At 41.0% G+C, this 20,691-nt stretch overlaps 1 protein-coding gene across 1 annotated transcript in view; it reads right to left on the bottom strand.

Moving 5' to 3' along the window:
• Positions 1-504: 504 nt before the first annotated feature.
• The window catches only part of VWF (von Willebrand factor), a 132,511-nt gene continuing 112,324 nt past the window's right edge, over positions 505-20,691 (bottom strand). The window contains exons 44-52 of the mRNA XM_018086235.3: positions 19,894-20,004; positions 17,845-18,028; positions 16,585-16,625; positions 11,414-11,527; positions 8,130-8,228; positions 6,553-6,681; positions 5,346-5,385; positions 2,199-2,296; positions 505-851 (exon numbers count right to left, since the gene is read on the bottom strand). Coding sequence (XP_017941724.3) covers positions 663-851; positions 2,199-2,296; positions 5,346-5,385; positions 6,553-6,681; positions 8,130-8,228; positions 11,414-11,527; positions 16,585-16,625; positions 17,845-18,028; positions 19,894-20,004 — 1,005 coding nt within the window. The 3' untranslated portion in view covers positions 505-662. The remainder of the gene's footprint in view (positions 852-2,198; positions 2,297-5,345; positions 5,386-6,552; positions 6,682-8,129; positions 8,229-11,413; positions 11,528-16,584; positions 16,626-17,844; positions 18,029-19,893; positions 20,005-20,691) is intronic.

Here is a 20,691-nt window from a genome sequence, read left to right on the forward strand (position 1 = left end):
GTCTGTGGTAGGGATGAAGTAAATAAGACTCTCCCTAACCCCGTTCACAAGTACTGAGGACTTGCAGAATTTACACAGCCTGTCCTCAGCACACAATTTCTTTGCATCCAGCTTCAGGAGAAACATGTTCATGCATTGCAGAAATGTATTTGGTTGTCTGAGCCATTACCAGTACTGCTTGTGTATCAGGAACATCATGCTTTTACTAAGAAGTACTATGACATAAATACTGTAGTCCCTGAATAGAGTTGGGGGGAAAAAAAACTTAAAGTGTGTCACTCAGGACTGAGGTGGGGAATGCAAGGGTAATGCCTCTGAAGAGAATGCTGAATGATTTGGGATATGTTCTTTAAGTATAAGCAGCTGATTCAGGGTTTGATTTTTTTGTTTATGGTTGTTGGTTTGAGTTTTTCCTTGGACTACTTTCCACGGAGAAGATGAAGGGGAACAATACAATCTGAAATATTTCTAGTATAGAGCACCCCCAGATGAATCAGAAAATACTCTGTTGTGCTAGTAAGTTTTATTGTTTGCTGTGTCGATACAATTAGTTAGTCAGGATTCTACAGGATAAAGACAGTCTACAGAGAAAATGAGGCTTGCACTGTGAAGTTCCTTCATGATAAAACTTCAGATTAAACAACTGGGCTTCTGGGAAGGACTCATTCTGTACACTTCCGAGAGTAGCATTCGCACTGGGAGGCAGAAGGGATGTAGTGCTGCACCACCGTCCCGTTGGCACATCGGAACGGGATCGTGACTGTGGTGGTTTGAGTGGCCTTACAGCAGCTGCACAGGTCTTCCCATTTCTCTGTCTCAAGAGAGTACCTGGTGTTGCTTCTGCACTTGCCCTAAATGGAAAAAAAGAGATAGGAAGGCTGAAGAGCGCCAGACCTCATTCCACTCAGAATCCCAGTTCTTCCCTTCAAAACATCCGCGGACGGCTTTGCCTGAGTTCTGTAAGCATGAACTCAGAAACAGGGGCCTGATTCCAGAGTGTGGGATGCTGCTCAAAGAGTGATGTCTGATGAGCATAAGCACAGGAGAGGTGAAGAAACTGGTCACACACACAAAAAAAACCCCGTAACTTCAGTTATCACAGGGCTGCTGTGCTGGCTGCTGAGCACATACGGTTATCGTTCAGCTGTATGAGATCAGACATTCAGAAAATGCTTTGGCCCAAATGGTGCAAACCACACATCCATTGTTGTCCTGCTGGCTGCTATTTTTTCTTGTTCTACTTGTCTGGCCACTTTAACAACTTAGAACAAGCTGTCAATATCTATAGCTATAACCTTTCATGCTTTAAAAAGAAATGGCCCCATATCACACTCTGACAGAGTCCACTTCTTTCTGTAGCTCCTATTTCTGACTCTAATGAAATAAAACAATACATATAAAATCTGTACTTTTGCAGGTGAAACTTCAATACATATCACTTTATGGCTAAGGACCACTGACTTTGTGGACAGGACAAGAGGTCAAGAATTATTAGTTATGTCATAACTTGGGCTGTATACAAGAGTTGATTAAAATCCCTGTATGAGGGTTGGTTATCTTGGACTGAGCAGCTTTCCCGCTGCAACCCAGTCTGGGAAGAGAATGTCACCTTTGGTTCCCAGTCTCAGAGAGATGGGAACACCCAGAAGGGAAGCCATGCTCCTGTTTCAAAAGGAAGTTGCCCTATAAGGTATAAGCAGTGACGGGCTGGAAATTAACCTTTTAATCTGATTATGGAAGAAATGCACAAGACATGTAGAACACAACAGCTTAGTGCCAAGGCTAACAGAGAGTTATGTAGCTTATAGAGCACAGAACTCAAAACATGGCACTCTAGTTTAAAGGTCTTTTAAAGTATCATTCATCTAAATACCTATTTATGTTCTCCTAATGAACCTCAGAGCCTCGGTGCTTAACTATGGACTCAGATTCAAAAATCAGCTTTACCAATGCAAAGATAAAAATTATTTTCTTTTTTTGTAGAAATTCCTCACAGAGCCACTTCAGAGTCATTAATTTCCAGTGGAAGCAAAGGAAAGTGGGATGAACAGAGCCTTTGTGTCTAACATATATGCCTTTTCTTCATGCTGGTTTGAATAGGGAAAATTCAGCATCACCAAAAAAATGTTTGCTTTCACAGGAGAGAAAGTGGGGAAGGACAGGTCTTGGGGCAGAGGGTGGTTGCTTTTGTTAGTTACCTCACAATGAGAAATGGGCACTTCCCTTTCAGCCACACATCCGTTGATATTCCCATACTGCAGTCTGGTACTTACTGGCCTACATTCCACTTCCACACCTAAAACAAAGCACAATTAAAAAGTGTTTGACACTGCTGAAAACTGGTTTTTGTAACTCAGTTCCCCTTATTCCTGAAACTGCAGGTAGCAAGATATTATTCCTGGTAAGATCCTTAGTGAGGGGTGTCTCCTTAGAGGAGTTAATGTAGAGTTGTGTGACTGTATCACACTGCAGCCCTGAAATTCCACTGGAGAGCAGGGTTCCCCTCATGTTTCTTTTCAATTGACTGCTTTGTTTTAAAGTCACCTTGGCCATCTAACACCTGCCTTTTGGTTTCTGTGTTACACAACTCTCCTTTTAAAGACAGTTCAGTGGCACACGGGGCAAGCAGGAGTACAGGGAAGGGTGACACACGTGGGAACCCCAACATCCTGATGAGAGAAACAGAGCACCCTGAGCTGGCTATCCCTGTGCCTGTCACAGGAGAGACATCCCATTGCCTTGGGATGATGCCCCTTCAGGGACAGTCAGTGGGAGCAGCAGCTCTGCAGGTCACCTTAGAGACTGAGGAGTGCCACTGCCTTCTGGGCTGGGTGGGACTCCTCATGCAATGCTAGGGAGGAACATGACTGACTTGGCATGGGATTTTTAGGAGAGGAACAAAAGGTGGGGGAAGAGGAGGATTAAGTGGTTTGGTGAGGAACAAGCAGGGGGGAAAAAAAAAGAAAAGAAAGTCAGTGTTTCTGGCTCCAGGGCTGGAACTACAATTTCTCTTTCAATGATTTCATCACTTCAACTGATAAAAATTGTCCACCTGGAAGGATGATTGTGTCCACCCAACTGTCATGAGATGAAACACAGCTTCATCCCCTTTTTGATCCTGACTTATCAACTTGCTTTTGAGTTACTTTATTACTCTCATTTACTTTTTTTTTTCCTTCTAGGCTGTGCCTCCTCTGCAAAGGCAAATGCTTGTAACTTAACAAGACAAATACAATTGGGATCAACAGAGAAAAGGTGTAAGAAGCAGAGATGCAACTGTCAAGTGGTAAAATAAGGAATATCCTTTGCAATTATCAAGTCCTCTGCCAGTTCCACAAAAATCCAGTGAGAAAATAAGCCCGTCCACTGACCACTGTCGTGCTCCTACGTGCTTAAAACCTGGACAAAAGCCCTCAGACAACACTAACAAACTCCAGTTATGAAGGTATTACATAGAAAGGGAAACTGGCTTCTGAAACAACCTTTGCCTAAAGACATGTAGGACTCTACTGAGCCAAAGGCATCACCCTGGGCTTGAGAGGAGTTCTTTGCCCAGTTCTTATGGTACTGAGACATTTGGAAGATAGACTCTCTCAAGATCTTGCAAAGCAATGTAATCTGTGTCCATGAGAAGCTAATTATGCTCTTGTCAGACTTTAGGAATAATTAAATTGCTGTGGTTTTACAGTAGCTTTGCCAAGCCTTGGTGTTCCCTGGAGAGGATGTAACAGGCTGAGTGTTGCTACTGAGTGCCCTGGTGGCAAGATATAAATACAGAGGAGGGAAAAAGAGTGTCTGCTGTCTAAAAGTATCTGTTTGATTCAAAGCTATGTGTTAATCACCATCCTTCAATTGGTAACCCATAGTTAGCTGGCTGGAGGCAGTATGCTGGGTTTTCCCTTATGAAAGGCCCTGAATAGGGAAGCACAGGATTGTGCTGTAATACAGGGCTTTTCAGTTTTGACAGACCTCTATCCAGGCAAACAGCAACAGGAATAAGGATTTGAAGGTCCATACAATATGGGAGTTTTTAGGTGCGGAGCACTTCACTCAGATCAGTTTGCTTTTGCTGCTGCAAGGAGGTATCACCTTTAAATAACTGTTTAATGGATATTTGTATTGAGCTGTGCTCATTTGGGACTGGGTTTCTCCTCAGCTACTGATTGGCACTCTCAATTAGTGCAGCCTGCCCACCACCCTTCTCTGAAATCTTAAATCTGTTTTTGTTAATAAATAATTTTGGGTATTCCTTACTTGAAGCCTGGTAGATCAAAGCTCTCTCAACTAAATTACCTCTTTGATCCATTTGATGACAGTCTATCTCAGTAGCTTTCTATTTCTCAAGCCAGAGCTCAGTGATTATATAGACAGGCAGTGGCTGCAAACTCCCTAGGAGTTGACATCCTTCATCAGGGGTATTATTGCAGCAGTTCCTGTGCCAGTGTGGTGATGGGCTGCTATGCTGGCCATCTTTTATTTATTAGCACATGCATAGCAAAAAAAAATAGAAAATTTAAAAAGTAAAAGACATAACAGGACAGGCAGGCAAGATGTTGATATTCTGACCTTATAAGAGAATACCAATCTTTTGTTACTTCTTTTAAAATTTTAAATATCTACAGTATTATTAATTTTTTACTTACAGGGAGAAAACTGAGAGGTTTTCTGTTCACAAAAGCATCAGAGATTCATTTTAGAAATGAGAACCCAACCCTGCAATCCTTCCTTATGTAAGCAAAACCCTTTCCTACACTCACAGCCTGACTGACATTTGGATACACGAAATTAAGAGTTGCAGGACTGACTCCTAAACTGCCAAATTTAAGATGCAGCCAGGCTGTTCCATAGGAATGCACCTTTGTCAAGCATTTCCCCTACCATTTTTTGGTTATTATATCATCAAAAAACCAGTACTGCTACTAGGCTTTGGGGTTTGGTTTTTTCTTTTGCTAAATTAATTTTAAGTTGATTGATTATTCATGAAGTGTTTTCCTCACATATTCAGTAGTATCAGGTTATGTGCCTTGTCAGGCTGTCTGTGCAGTGCTGTTCCTGTTATCACCAGAGGAACAATAAAATAAAGCATTCATAATTAACATCTGCATAAAATGTGGAGAGTATCTATTTCTTTCTAAGCACTTGTGAATACTGTCAAAACACGTGTTCTAGATGACAAAACATGACAGCAGGATCCCAATCAGAGGGTGGAATTCTTTGCTGGTTTATTACAACCACACTGCTGAGCTCTGTTTCATTTAACTGCACATTATGCAAAATGCAGCTCCTTACACAGTAGCTTACACACTCTGCAATTTCCATACAAGACTCCTGGCTCATTTACTTACATGTGTCACAGCAGGTGTTACCAATTTTTGCAATTCTGCCCTAAAACAACAAAAAAAACCAGAAAATTCAAATTTTGGCACAAGCGATACACGTTTGTTCTGCTGAAAGAACCCAAAGAATGGGTATAACAGGATATTAGGGGGAAAAAAAACCACCTGTATCTATATTGTATAAAAATATAAATCTACTTTAATAGTCTTTTCTTTATCCTTTTTAATGCTTTGAACTGGTGGCTGTATTTGCTGATAGCTGATTTGAAATAATTTATTACATTAGCAAGTTCAACACCAGAAAAATCTTGCTTTCACCTTCTAGTAGGAGCCCTCTAAAGTAAAAACATCGGATATAAATAAATTCCTGGAAACCAGAGTGATAAAATCAATAGCATTCAACTCTTATATCTGTTTAAGAAACGAAGTTAAACAGCCATTCATTATTATTTCAGCAGTATAGATGAAAGTATGTCTATTCCACAATAGCTGAAAATGTACGAACAAATCAGCATAAAACATCACATCTGTCAAGCCAAAAACTTTGTTTCTTGTTTCACTACTACCATTCAGAAAATAATTCTCAGAAATATGTGTATGGTGCAAATTGTTGAAAACCCATAGTGAAAGGAAAAAAGGAGCAATATTTACTCTGCAGGATGATGCCATTGTTGTACTAAGCCCCTGAGCTTCCTACAGCATTGTAAAAATTCATTTCCCTAACCTCAGAAAAAAAATGTCTTAGCATTTCAGATGCATATTTATTTGGAAAAAAAAAAAGAAAGAGGGGTTGATCTGATTGTTTTCTCAGTTTGTGTAATTATTTACTGAGTTTTCCTCTGGACATCAAACTGAAAATTATATTTTATGTATTTTACATAAATATAAAATTTTATATATATATATAGTTATATATATATATATGTTTGATATGTTTGATACCTCAAGTAGTCAGATTCATATTAGTCTACGATGCTTTATAACAGAATTACTTCTCCACCACAGTACTGCCCCACAAAAAAAACAACATATATTTTAAACAGAGAAAACTTATATCTTTCTGAATTTCAAAGGAAGTTCAAATTCAGTTTAGCCAAGGGGTTGGGAGAGGGCTGGGGTTTCCCACCCTAACACACATAAGGTACCCATATACAGCACCATAAACATGACAGAGTCCATCAGAAATCCTGGAAACAGGAGCCATTTCACTACTTACTCCTTCAGCCAAGCATCTTCTGGAATCAAATGGAGGACAGCTCGTGATTCTCCTTTCCCAGACAAATTCCCCTTTCTCGTTGACTCTGCAGGAGTGACTGTCACAGCCATCCTGAAGGGTTTCATTTGGCTGTAAAGATTTAAGGGTTGTTAGCTTCACACAGAAACAACCGGGGACAGGAAGTTTTCATTCATTTACTGATATTTCAATTAACCTACCATGGTGGTGACATTATAAAACACAGAAATCTTTAGTGAACAGAATTGTTTATCAACTATTTACTCATCTCCTATTTACTTCCACAGCCATATTGGTTACAGCTCTGTCAAGACTGCCAAAGCCTGACCTTTTCCAGCTCTCAAAAGGGAAGAAATTTTCCATTAACTTGAATGAGAAACTTCTCTAAGTGAGAAACTTGGGAGTTTAGCCTATGAATTGTCTTTTAAAGAGATTAAAACATTAAACTATTTGCCTTCTGACTGAGTTGGGAGCTTCTTAAAAAAAATACATAAAAACACGCCCCCACCAACACCCAGGATCATTTAGGTTGGAATAAACCCTTAAGAACAAGTCCAGTCATTAACCTCACACTGCCAAGCCCACCACTAAACCATGTACCCAAGTGCCACATCTGCACACCCCTTAAATCCCTCCAGGGATGGTGACTCCACCATTGCCTTGGGCAGCCTGTTCCAGCGCTTGACAACCCTCTTTCAGTGAAGATGTTTTTCCCCATATCCAATCTAAACCTCCTCTGGCACAACTTGAGGCTGTCTCCTCTTGTCCTGTCACTTGTTACCTGAGAGCAGAGCCCGACCCCCACCTGGGTGCAACCTCCTGTCAGGGAGTTGTAGAGAGTAAGAAGGTCCCCCCAAGCCTCCTTTTCTCCAGGCTAAACATCCCCAGCTCCCTCAGTTGCTCCTCACAGGACTTGTGCTCCAGACCCTTCACCAGCTTCATGGTTTTTCCCATACTCTCCCCATGTAAAAGTTCTCTCAGGAAAGGAATGAAGGAAAATTTTACATGCTGTGCCTTGTGACAGATGATGGGTTTTAACCAGAAAAATATGCATTCCTGTTTAAGGACCTATCATGCATCAAGGCCAGGCTGGATGGGGCTCTGAGCAGCTTGGTCTAGTGGAAGGTGTCCCTGCCCATGGTAGGGGGTTGGAACAAGATGATCTTTAGGGTTCCTCCGAACCCAAACCATTCTAGGATTCTATGCTGAATTTTTTCTTTTTAAATTCCTGTTTTCAACCTAAATTATCTATGTCACATTTTAAATTAGATTTTAATTTCCTCTAAGTACTTGTATTGCAGTGAAAGTTCCTTGTTTGCAGGTACATCTGAATGTGGCTCTATAATTTTGCACTCTGGTATGAAGCAGCCTATTTTCTCATTTACTAACAGACTAACTTTCTTGGTCAATCATCCTGAGATATAAAAGAAAAAGCACTAGTAATCCCATGCTACCTAATCAAAAAGGAGGAGGAAAAAAGCATTTTCCTTGGGTTCAGCAAAAGCCTGTGATACCTTTACATTTATTCATAAATAAAAGAAAAAGTACTTAAAACTTACTTGAAGATATTGAATCCTTCCATCTTTCAGCCTGATGGTACAGGAAGTTGGCACACATTTTCCACAGCAAGAGCCAGGGATATCCTGCCTTCTGTAATTCTAGAAGGTAAAGGACATTTTTCTGGATTTATTTTGTTTTAACTATGCATCCTACATTTATTTTAAGAAGGATTTTTAGAAAAACTAAAATACAGTGGATGAAGTGATAGCCAGCAAAATGCTTTTTTAAACAGTAGGACTAGACTTGCTTAACCTAATTAGTTGCATACTTTTCCTTTTTAAAAGGCTGGCATTAATCCTTGTACTGATTTATTATACAATGGAGAAAAAAGTTTATTTCCAAGTACAAAGCCTCCTGTGCCCACAAAATCCAACATTTTTTGACTATAACAGTTGCAAGGTCAGGATCACTAAACAACACACAACAGTAGGAGAGGGTAGCTTGGAAAAGTAGTTGGAAGTGCTTAAATCAGGGAGAAAAGGGCAGGATAATCAGTGGGGAGGGAAAGGGGAGGAAAAGGCTAGGGTGGAAAATTTGGACTATGGAAAGAAAAAGGAAATGGCTTGATAAAACAAGGAATTAAAGGGCATCTGAGGGGCTATGATATAATAGGGAAGGGAGGAAGGGAGAGGGAGAAAGGGAAGAAGAAAGGGAAAGATGGGAGAAAGGGGTAAAGAAGAAAGGAAGGAAGGAAGGAAAAAAAGCAAGGAAAGAAAGGAATATGGAGCCCCATAAGCAGCACAGAAGGAAAAAACAGTGGCAAGGAAAAGAGCATGGGAGAATGACCAACACTGTATGGAGAGGAAGAAAGATAAAGAGTGGATAATGGAAAGGAAAATAAAAAAAAAAACCAAAGCAGAAAAGAACCAAGTTAACACGTGAGGTGTCCCACAGTAATGTCTCCAGCTGCTCCACATAACCAACAGCTGCTTATGATGAGCTGAACATTTTCAAGACAACAAATACTTTCTTCTTGAGTGAAGGCATGCATGTCATCCATATGTTTTTTATAGAAAGAGAATTTGGGAAAGGTGGGGGGGTTACTATTAAATCATTGGGAGAAAACATAGTTCATTGTTATTTAGGTGAACTTGCTCTACTAGCAAAAATGCAAGCACCTAAAGTAGGTCGTAAAATGTCCAAAAAAAATGACCCTCCTGAGCAGAATATGCTGCAGTTGGCTGCACTTCAATTACCAGTGCATTTACTTTCACAACTTCAACATCCAGGAGAAAACAGGTGCTCCTGAGAGAATATGTACTCTAGTACATATCTGGTTTTATCCATTATGAAGGAATTGCTGAATTGCTTTTGATCTAGGTATACCATGAAGTCAAAGACTTTGAGACAGCAACGATCCTAGGTCTGTGTGTGAATCCCACTGGCCTTACAGGGAAACATTCTGTGTCTTATTTGATATTTTTTACCCCTCAAGCTCCACAGATTCATTACAATGGCTAGAAAGGGATATCTATACCTAGACCTGCAACTTCCCTTGGGTAGCTGCACATCTCCCAAACACAAATTCATAGCCCTTAATAAGCCCAACTGGAAATGGCCTTTCCTTCAGGGCTTTTTGTTCAGTCTGTGCTTTTGGGTCAGGTGAGGGAAAGGAGTTGTTTGGGAATTGTGTGGGTGGTGAAAGAAGCAGGAGTGGAATGTTTCCCCATTCTTTTTACCACGTATTATATTGATTCCTCTACCTTTAGTTCCTACAGCTGGTTTCTTGCACTGAACAGCAAGAATGAATGTTTGTGTATTTTGTGTGTGGGAACATACATATGCATACGTGTTTCTGGCCACAGATTCATTCTAGTGTATCTGGTTTTTTTCATGGATCTGCCAGGTTATATTTTGTGGAAGTGAGAAAGATGCTCAGCACTGAGCTTGGCCATTTATTTACCCTTCAGAAGCTTGTGTCTATAATCATATCTTACAGGAGGGGTGATATTAGAGTCCAGAACCACAAAAAGCATTCCAGATTCTCTCTTTTCCCACAGGCCACATCCACATCAGCAAATAAAAGGGCTCAAGGCCAGCTTTCTGGCCCTGCAGACAAGCAGAACACATATGTGTGACTAATCTGCATTGTCCACACAAAACAGTCTGGCCTTGGGCTGTCCTGTGCCCAGGCACTATTTGGAAGTTTTCTAGTCTCAACAGGCCATCTGGGACACTGCAGACAATTCTTCAAGCTAAGGGGTGTCAGGACACAACCTGAGCCTGCAGTTTTGCTCTATTTTGTTAATTAGTAGAGACGAATCTCTACAGAAACTTGACTTACTACATTTCCAGTCTTTTCCATTTCTGCTAAGGGATTGAAAATTGAACTCATCCAAAACGCTGCCCCTTTATTTTCCAGGGACCTTATCCATGTATGCCTCTCCTGGACATCAGCCAGGAATCCCATATGATCATATTAGAGATGTGGATTTTTGGTGCTTGCACAGGCCCCAGGGTTTGGTTGGGCCCACTGGACTTCATCCATTACCCAGGAAAAGGCAGAAGAGAAAGGGGCATTTAAGCCTTTTTCTGTGAAACCTAGTTGCTGGTTTGTGCTCTTGGGACATGGGGAGATTAAACCATCCTATACAACTTGCTCAGGTCTCCTTCTACTTGAGGTATTGGTGTCAAAAGAGAAAACTATTTGATTTAGCAGAGCTGGTCAGGCCCTCCACTCACGCAGTTGGTCAGTGAAGTAAAAATGGGAGATATTTTCCTTTGGCTTTCCCAGTCAAACTCATTCCTTGCAGGTGATGGCAGCAAAGCAGCAGCAAAGACTTCAAAAATTCAAGTGGAACTGATGGAGACAGTCACCTCAAATCACCTAAGGCATGGCTGGGAAGTGGACAGAAATACTAGTGAGCCCAGCTATTGGACAATTTGGAATAGTCATGGAAAAGCCCTGAAGGATGGAGATCTGGCTGAGCTGCCAATCCCTGGAGAGACTGTAGGAAAGGGGACACAGCAGGTCCTGTTGCAAATGATTTGCCAAACATTATACTGCCTTAAAGGTAAGTAATCCAAAATACACAATAAAATGTGCCCATGGAGCTGACAACCATGTAAAGTTATCTTTCCTGTGCTGTGGATTTATATCAGATTTGGTCTTATATCATCTAATTCATGGGAAGAAGGACACAGAGCCATGACTTCTCAGAGAAACCTGAAGAAAGGCAAAAGGTCCCAGAGTTATACCAAACAGAAATTGGTGTGTACAGTGAAAACAGGACCTTCTCATCAGACAGTTCTTAATAAGAACATCCAGACTGCTCTCACTTACCACTGGGCATGGTGGGCAGCTCACTTTTGTACATCTCAGAGTGTATTTCCGAGGCATTGGCTGGAAGTAGCAGTCACACGTTGTGCACTGATCCACCATCAGGCGCCTCCCAGCCTGAAACATCAGAACCAGCCTGTCAGTGAGTGACTGTCTCTTCAGCAAAACTCAAATAAACAAGCCATTTTATCTAGGATAAATCTCTTTCATTAAATCTTGCATTGTAACTCTTTGCTAGACAAACGAGAAAACCAATGCCCTCAGTTTCCAGAGACCCAAACCTTTGCATCTCTAGTTCCAGAACAAGCAGCACAGCACAAGGCTATTTTTCAATAAAGCCCTTTAGAAGTTCTTAATCTGAGAAATAGCACCAGCATTTCTTACTCCGTTGCTTACAAAGCTAGCAAGCAAGAAAGGAATCCTTGAAAGCCATGAGGAAGATCTTATCATGAGCTGTCCTGACTGTGTGGTTGCCAACAGTTCATTTTTCGACTGTAATGAATTGGTTTGCCAACAGGTTTTTATTCTTGAGCCACCACAACCCACAGATGATGGGTAGAAATTGCTTGTTATTGTTCTTGTACTAATACTGCTTGGAATCTCTAAAGCCTTAAAAGCTTAAAATTGAGAAAGGACAAAATAAAACAAAATCAGAAACAGAATTACTGATTGAAGGACCCTACTTGTCCATAGTTACAAGCAAACCAGTGGCTGAGCTGGCCCACAGTGCAAATTCCCTGAGCTCTTCCCCAACACCTTCTTTGCTGGACCCCATCACCTTCTCAAAGCAAGTAAACTGACATTTCAAATGTAGAGCAAAAATGCCAAACCATTAAACGTGAAACAAAAGGATGTGGGGTTAGTAATTGGATTCCCATCACTGAAAGGATTTCTAAATACAAAGTCTTTCTTCTGCCCAAGTGCAGAGCCTTTCATTTCAACCCCAAAATAACAAACCACTAACACTGAAGGGACAAAGTGGGAGAAGTCTATTCAAGATTTTCGCAAAGAACTTCTAAAAGCTAATAAATAAGGTAAACAGACATTTCATATTGCTAGATTATGAAAGCTTTGAGTTGTGCTTCAAAAATCAATGGAATGCCACTGCTGACTTCCTTTGGAACAGGAACTTCCCATGCTACATGCTGTGCATATCCTTAGATTCCTTTTTTAATTATTACACACTAGTAAATGTTCATGGAACAAATGGAGCAAAAATAAGAAGCTGGATAAAGTAATTGTGTAAAGGTAATGCACTTGTGGGTAGTTTAGAGCCAATACTCTGACATATACCCTCAAGGACAAATGTTCTGATTAATGGATTTTAGCTACCTTCTTATTCTGTGCCCCAGGACAACAGAGATCCTCAGGCCTCAGCCATTTTCTATAAAGCACCAGCAACAGTCATGGCTTTTTTCTTGTTTTGTGGAGGTCTAGAAAAGAGATCCTCCACATACAACATGATGGAAGAGGCAATACCAGTGGGGGGAGATCTCACCTTGAGGCCTCAGCATGGGACTCAGTTTTCCTGGTTTAACTTTTTGCAGTGAATATCATTAAGCTGGAGCATTAAGAAACCTCAATGGATACAGGCATGAGGATACACTCCTATTTCACTATGGGAGAGGGATGGTGGGCTGGTTTTGGCTGGGGTAGAGCTAATTTTCTTCCCAGTGGCTACTGTGGGGCTGTGTTTTGGATTTTTAATGAACAAATTCATTGTGATAATATAGATGATATATATTTTACACACACACACATATATATATGTATATGGTGATAATATAGAGCTGGTTTTGCTGTTGGTGAGCCATTGCTTGCACAGAGCCAAGGTCTCTTCTGCTTTTCCTGCTGCCATGCTGGTGAGGAGACTGGAGGTGCCTGGAAGGCTGGGAGGAGACAGAGCCAGGACAGGTGATCCCACATGACAAAAGGGATATTCCAGACCACATGGTATTATGTATATAAAGTGAAGGGAAGATGGAGGAAGGTGTGGACGTTTGGAGTGATGACGTTTGTCTTCCCAAGTCACTGTTACACGTGATGGAGCCCTGCTTTCCTGGGGATGGCTGAACACCTGCCTGCCCATGGGAAGCAGTGAATTAATTCCTCATTTTGATTTGCTTTGCTTGCATGGCTTTTTCTTTCCTTGTTAAACTGTCTTTATCTTAACCCATGAGTTTTCCAACTTTTACCCTTCCTGTTCTCTTCCCGACCCCGCTGGAGCGGGGAGTGAGTGAGCTTGGTTGATGGCTGGGGTTAAACCACAGCAGATGGATAGCAAATACCATATGAAACTCCAAATTTTTTGTTTCATCTCAGCATTGGAAAGCATTCAGGCACCGGAGTGATGGTCCTAGGACAGAACACGTGGCATTCAACCCAGTGACACGAGCATTGCTCTCCATGCTCGCAGCTCCACACGCTCGTGTACATGTACACATGTTGTGGAGTCAGTAACTGGACTCCTTGCAAATCTGGGAGATGCCCTCATCATGTTGACCTGCTTCAAACTGTGGCTGGATTTGTTCAGTTTAGTACCACAAACATACTTAATTCAGGCCTTCTAGAAGAATGCCTCAGCAGCTCCAGGCTTTAACACCACAAACAAAAGGTTTATAAAGCCCCAACTGATATTATAATTGATATCCTTGTCGAATCTTCTCATAGTTCTGACAGTCCAATGAATACAAAATAGATAGATAAAGTTGAGTTTATATCAAAAATCACTGTTACAGGCAGGAATACAGAGATTACTAGAGACATGTTGAAATGAAATCCTCACACACAAGCGCCTCAAACTTTAGGGGACAGGTCTTACCTTGATCCAAACTTTGCTTAGCATGGCAGAACTGAATGAAACAATGGATTGATACATCTTTTCTCCTTTATATAACACACCTATCATGTGTTTTCTTGGCTAATGTGAAATGAAATGTCAATATCTGCTAACCCCTCGCAACCAAAATAACCTGCATAAAGCCCAAATCTACTCAGGTCTGCCTCAAAAAATGCCACTCAGTAAAAGCCTGGGAACATAGATGAGCGATACAAATACAGCCACCTGCTTGGAATTCTGCAGTTGAAACCCAAAGCATTGTTAAGAACAGCAGAGTGAATGCAGTGCAGCAAATTACTGGAACATAATATTGGTAACCAGACATAAGACAAAATGTAAAGGGATTAAGGACACAGTCAGTTACCAGCACGGCAGTAAAAGACTCAAAATTTGGAACTATTCAGTGCATGAGTTAAAGCAGCAAAGTTTTCCCTTGATATAAAATGAAACTTGAAACCTGTTCTTAAAGGACCCAGAATAAAGGTTTTGAAATCCAGGAAGTAAAAACTTCTGTGGACAGCACATCTTTCCTGACCAGGACTCTGGAACCAGTCACTGGAGCAGAGAATAGTACAAGGCAAAGCTGTAGTAACGCCAGCTACTTGAAAGCTTTCAGACATACAGCCAATTAACTTATAATATCTCATTAAATTAAGCTTAATTGAAAAGTTCATTCATTTTAGACAAGTTCTAATATAATAAGAATTAATCAAAATGAAGTTTTGTTCAGCTGAAACACTTCATAAATTTAATTATAAATTTGGATAATTTGATTAAATAGGAAATTTTTTTTCAATACTGTAGAAGCAGAAATGTTTTGAAGTCTCAAAAATACAGGTATCTCTCATTTCGCCTTCAAAGTGGCATTTTGTTTCAAAATTTGCTTATACTTTATTTTAAAGTATTTTTAAATATTTCAAAACACTTGAGAAGAGGAAAAAAAAAGACTTTACTTGACAGATCAGGTAGAGGTTTTGTTGGAAGAGGAAAAAAATAGTTGGTCGTGAAAGTACAGCATGCAAGTGGAGAGACAACTGTTTGCAACACAGAATTTAGATATATATATATATGTTTATCCTATATAACAGAAGGTGGCAGGAGCTGGGCATTACTATCCTGCTTGACATTCCCTACAAGTACGGTCTCTATAGAAAGCCACAACTAGTTCTAAAAACACACTATAGAGGATACAAGGAGAAGGATCAAAGAAAAGAAGATTTTTTCAGATTTTTACCACTTTTAAGCAAGTGTTCTGACAAGAAAGGCAGGGTTATTTCTTGGATTTAGTTCTCCAGGGAAATAATCCCTACATAGAATGATGGATGCTTGATGACATGACTTTAGCTCTAAAATACTGATAAACTATGAAAAAAAAATCCAAGCCAAGGGAAATAGATGGAGAAATGTTCCCCTGCCATATCTCCTCTAAAATAGAAGGAGATTTGAGTAAATTCACCTTTAAATAAATGAAAAAGGAAGACATATGTTGACAAAGCAGGAATACAGAGGCTAAAAGTTAGGTTAAATGACTAAAAGAGAACCTGTTTCCCTGGGGGATGATGAGAATATTTAGAGCTCCTTGACACCAGAGGTGCTGCCAGAATATGGATTTAGGGAAACAATGGACAATTGACAGAGCTCGCCAAAGATAAATTCGGCATAAATGAGATCAGATGCTTAACTCCCATCATTCCCACTGCCATGGGCTGGGTTAAACATGTCTTAATCTATCCATTAAATACACAGTTGAGGAAAAATTTCCTCAGAGGGCATATCAGCAGGGATCTTGAAAGGGAAAAGAGGTCAAACAGTGAGGAAGCTCAGCTTTCCTGTTCCTGCTAATAGCCAAGGAGGGATACCTCTCCTTCCACACAGGTGGAGCAAGTCTCCATCCTTTTTTAATCTGCCTTATCCTCTAAACAGAATATGGGAAGTTTTTGCTTCCCTGAAGTGGGCAAGGATCATTTCTGAGATTAACCCTCACAGATAGTTTCCTGTGTGTTTGGTAGTCTGCAAACCATGACATAATGCAGATTATCACAGTTTCTAAGCACTTTTCTCAAGCATCCTTTCAAGATAAGGAAACATTGCTGTCCCTATTTTGCAGAAATACTCACTGTCATATAGGAAGACCATGACAGGGTCATGAGCTGGACACAGACATGCTGAGCCCCTTGCCACTGGTTTTACTCCAAGGTCTCCCTTGCAGAGATTGTCTATGAAAAAAGCTGCCCTTTATTCTCTCTGTGTATATTCTGGGAAGTGTGTTTCCTTCAAAAGTTCATTCATATATCTAAATCTCTTACCATCACAAGTAAAAGGAATTGTGTCTTACCCCAATTACAGTGCCATTCAAAGGACAACCATTCAAGGGGACTGAAAAAGAAGACAATATTCCATTTAGCATTACCATTATAATGACAGTACCAAGATTTAATCAATCACAGGTATGACTTATTATAGTTCCAACTTGAAAAAATGTACACCAAGTTTCACTGTAAAGAGTCATATCTGAGCCCTCTTACATTATACCTTGAAAGGCAGCAATATTTGTCAGTTATCCTTAATTCCACATCAAAATATCCCTTGCTGAGCTATTTTTTAACAAGTACATGGTACAATGTAAACTTTCCCCTCCAGTTCAAGCCTCAGAAGATGCACCCAGGTTTTCTGCAAGTTAGAGTGTGTATATCCTCTCCTCTTCCACTGCTACCTCCTCACTCTGTGGTTGCACACATAGTTGTCAACTAAACGTGACTGTGAGTCCTCTCAGACTGATGCCACTTAGCCACATCTTTAGATTTGGACTTTGGAGCCAAGTCTATGCTAGGAATCACAGAATCATAGGCACATTGGAAGGGATGAAAGATCATCTTTTTCCAACCCTCCTGTCATGGGCAGGGATACCACTATCCCAGGTTGCTCAGAGCACCATCCAGCCTGGTTTGGAACACTTCCAGGGATGGGGCAGCCACAGCTTCTCTGGGCAACCTGTGCCAGGGCCTCACCACCTTCACAGGGAAGAATTTCTTCCTAATACCTACCTAAACCTGCTCTCACTGTTTGAAGCCATTGCCCCTTGTCCTGTCACTACCTGGTAAATAGTCTCTCTCCATCTTCCTTGTGGGCTCCAGAGCTGGAGGCAGCACTGCAGGGGGTTCTCCCCAGAGGGGGCAGAGGGGCAGAATCCCCCCTACCCTGCTGCCCACACTGCTTTGGGTGCAGCCCAGGGCTGGTTGACTGCCAGCACACGTGGCCAGCTCATGCACAGCCACAATCTCAGAGACAGGCAGAGGACACCAAGGCTGCCTGCAAACTCCCTTTTCCTGGTAGGCACTGGAAAGAGCTTTGAACCTTCACAGGCCAAAAGCATCTCAAGATTTCTCAAATGCCTAGCAATGCAGAAACAAAGCCCAGTATGTGTCTCTGAAGCAATGCAAAAGAGCTTCAACAACACATGGTTCAAAAGGAGACAGTGAACAGCAGCTGGGAAGAAGCTGGAAGGAATGCTGAGTTGGAAGGGACCCACAAGGGTCATTGAGTCCAACTCCTGGTCCTGCACAGGACCATCCGTTTGTCATACACAAAACCTTACCACATCTGCAGGAAGGACAGCAGTCAATTATTTGGTTGCACTGCAGCTCAGTTCCCTCTGGGCAGGCAGGCACATCCATCTGAGCACAAGAAACATTCTTTTCCTGCACAAAAACCTCATTGTTCACCTGGACACAGGAGTTGATAACGCAGCGGTTGAAGGGGGATCGCCACTCTGAGCCGACCTGATGGGAAATTATAAAAGAATTTAATATAGGCAGCAGTGTTTGTGCCACTGGAGAGAGAGAAAACCACCATGGCCAGCATGCTGGTTTGCCAAAAGCACATTTACTGCATCAGAAACAGCCTGTTCTCCACAAATCCTTACCATGACAATCACTTTATAGAGCTGCTTTGTTTGTAGAGAATAGGAATTACAGGAATAATTCCTAGAGGTGGAAAATAAAAGGACAGGTCAAATCACATATGTAAAAAGTACTCCTAAGTAGATTTAAATCTGCATTTGTTGCCTGGTAGCTGGATGCACTGCATTGCTGTGTGGCTGAGCTGGCTCTCTTTTTGCTGGAGCCTGCTGCAAATGAGCTCTGCCAAGCCCAAAGAAGGCTTTGGCAATAGGCTCTAGACCTGAAAACACTTGTAAATGTAGAAGAGACCAGATCCAGGATCTGTTGATAGTTTTACTGATTATAATCACCCATGGGGTCAGACAAAGCAGGAACTTCAAGTGCTATTTATGGGAAGGGACATCACCACAGATCAGAAAGAAGATGCTGCCACAGTTCAGTGCTGGGAGGAGCTGGTCACTGCTTTGCAGCTTTATGCCTCCACTGGTACCATCCCAAACACACTTCAAGAACAGTGAAAGTGAAAATCAGACCCTCAACTGCAGTAAATTCAAACATCTTTGCTCTCAGGCTACACTTTCCTCTCGTGTGTTAAATATTTAGTTCTCAGTTAATGACAAAAGATTTCAAAGAGGACACAGCAAGAAAGAGACTGCAGAGTATAACACAGTGGGACATTAAATAGGGCTTCTGAAGACTTGTTTTATGAAAGTTATTGATCCACATTAAGAAATGCCCTTGTTAAAATCAGGGAAGAGGCAGGCTGCAAAATGATATGGTAACATGTCTGGGGTTTTTTAAGACAGCAGCAGATCCCTTTGTCAAAGAAGGAATTAAAAAGTTAATACTAAATATGTGAAAGTGAGATGTAGATAAGGACACAGACACGTTATAAAGAACAGCACTTGGAGGAAAACAATATGGAATGGCCTATTATTTTAAATATATTTAATTTACTGTTCTTGCCTTTGTTGAATCCAAAGCTCTACACAGGATTAAGCAATTTAAGGCTACTGAGGCTGGCAAAAGCTTACCAAGGGTGGCTGGGTTAGGGATAGAGTGCTGAATAGACTGAAGGAATTAAAATTGTAGGGAAGAAAAAAACTAATGTCCAAATAGCTTTGCAGAGTGGTAGAGTATTTGCAGTGCATTTTAAATGGGTGTTGCATGCACTCACTTCCTGGCAAGTCTTTGAATCCTCAGGGAAGAGGCACATTGCTGAAAATAAACCATTATTTTGAGGAGAAAACAAGTGTGGCCTGGACCACTGTGGTCTGATCTGACATGCAGCAATCATCTTCAGCAACCAGAGAATAATTCACCTTTCTATCCTCATTGATTTCCTGATATTTCAGTGTGTACCAAATAGGATATTCTATTTGAATAGGACTGTGAAAATCAAGCATTCCACTGCCCCATCCACCTGCTGTCCACAGAGCAGTACAAATTAATTGGGATAATTTAAGCAAATAGCTGACAGCATTATGTCCCACTAACATTCCTTCAAGCTACCATTTCTGAAATCAGTAATTTTACACAAAACATACTACCCAGAAAAGGGTGGGGAAGGTTTACTTGTTAGAATCAAGTGGGTAAGTCACATGCCACGTGAACCATTGCTCCCCAGTGCTGCTTGATGTGTAGAAGAAATAGCTGGTGTCTTCTTCACCTCCTTCTGTGGAACATGAAACAATTCCAGGGTGTTTCTGCTGGAAGAGGAAGTGTCCACACCACTGGCACCTCACCTGATACAGAGGAGGATCTGCATCCCCCCGAGGCCGAAACCGCGGCTCCTCACAGGCAACCTTCTGGCACCTCCCACAGCACTCCCCTTCTGGGACAACATACTTGTATCCCTGGAGGAGAAAAGAAGAGGACTGACTGATCCAGGAACAGAAGACAAATGAGAAGATTGATCCTAAAAGGGTTCAGTGTTTAATGTCAGCACCAGTTCCTGAAAAGGGGAGCTTGAAAAACAACTGTAAGGCCACACGTTGCTATTACAAGTGGTTGACCCAGCACAGCATCCTGTTAAACCTTTAACATTACCTGTCAGAAGAGATAAATTAAAATGCACACAACGTTAGAAGCAGAAATTCTTATCTCATTAGTTCCTGCCTCATCTGTATTTTGAAGACACATTCACTGCAGCTACATGGACTAACTCGAGATGCTGTCCTTGCTCAGGTCATGCCAATCAACAGGTGGGCCTTGTGTAGTTTCTTTTAGCAAGCTGTAAAGAGCAAGTCTTTCCAATAATACAGTCTGACAGAGGAGTGCAGAAGAAAAAATAAGTCCACCTCTAAGGTTGCCAGAATTTCCCTGCTATTAGGTAAATTTTGAGAGAAAACTACATGTGAATATATATCCAGTTTAAACAAGCCCACTAGGTTAAGTCACTGTTTTTACATACAACACATATATAGTTATGAGATTTATTTTTTATTTTAAAAATATTTTACATTATATATATAAATATATTTATATAAATACATATTTTATAAAAGAAAATTAAAAGGGAAAATTGTTCTTTTGGTATCTTG

The sequence above is a fragment of the Manacus vitellinus genome, unplaced genomic scaffold (assembly GCF_001715985.3).
Source record: "Manacus vitellinus isolate BGI_N305 unplaced genomic scaffold, ASM171598v3 scaffold_90_pilon, whole genome shotgun sequence".
Lineage (NCBI taxonomy): Eukaryota > Metazoa > Chordata > Aves > Passeriformes > Pipridae > Manacus > Manacus vitellinus.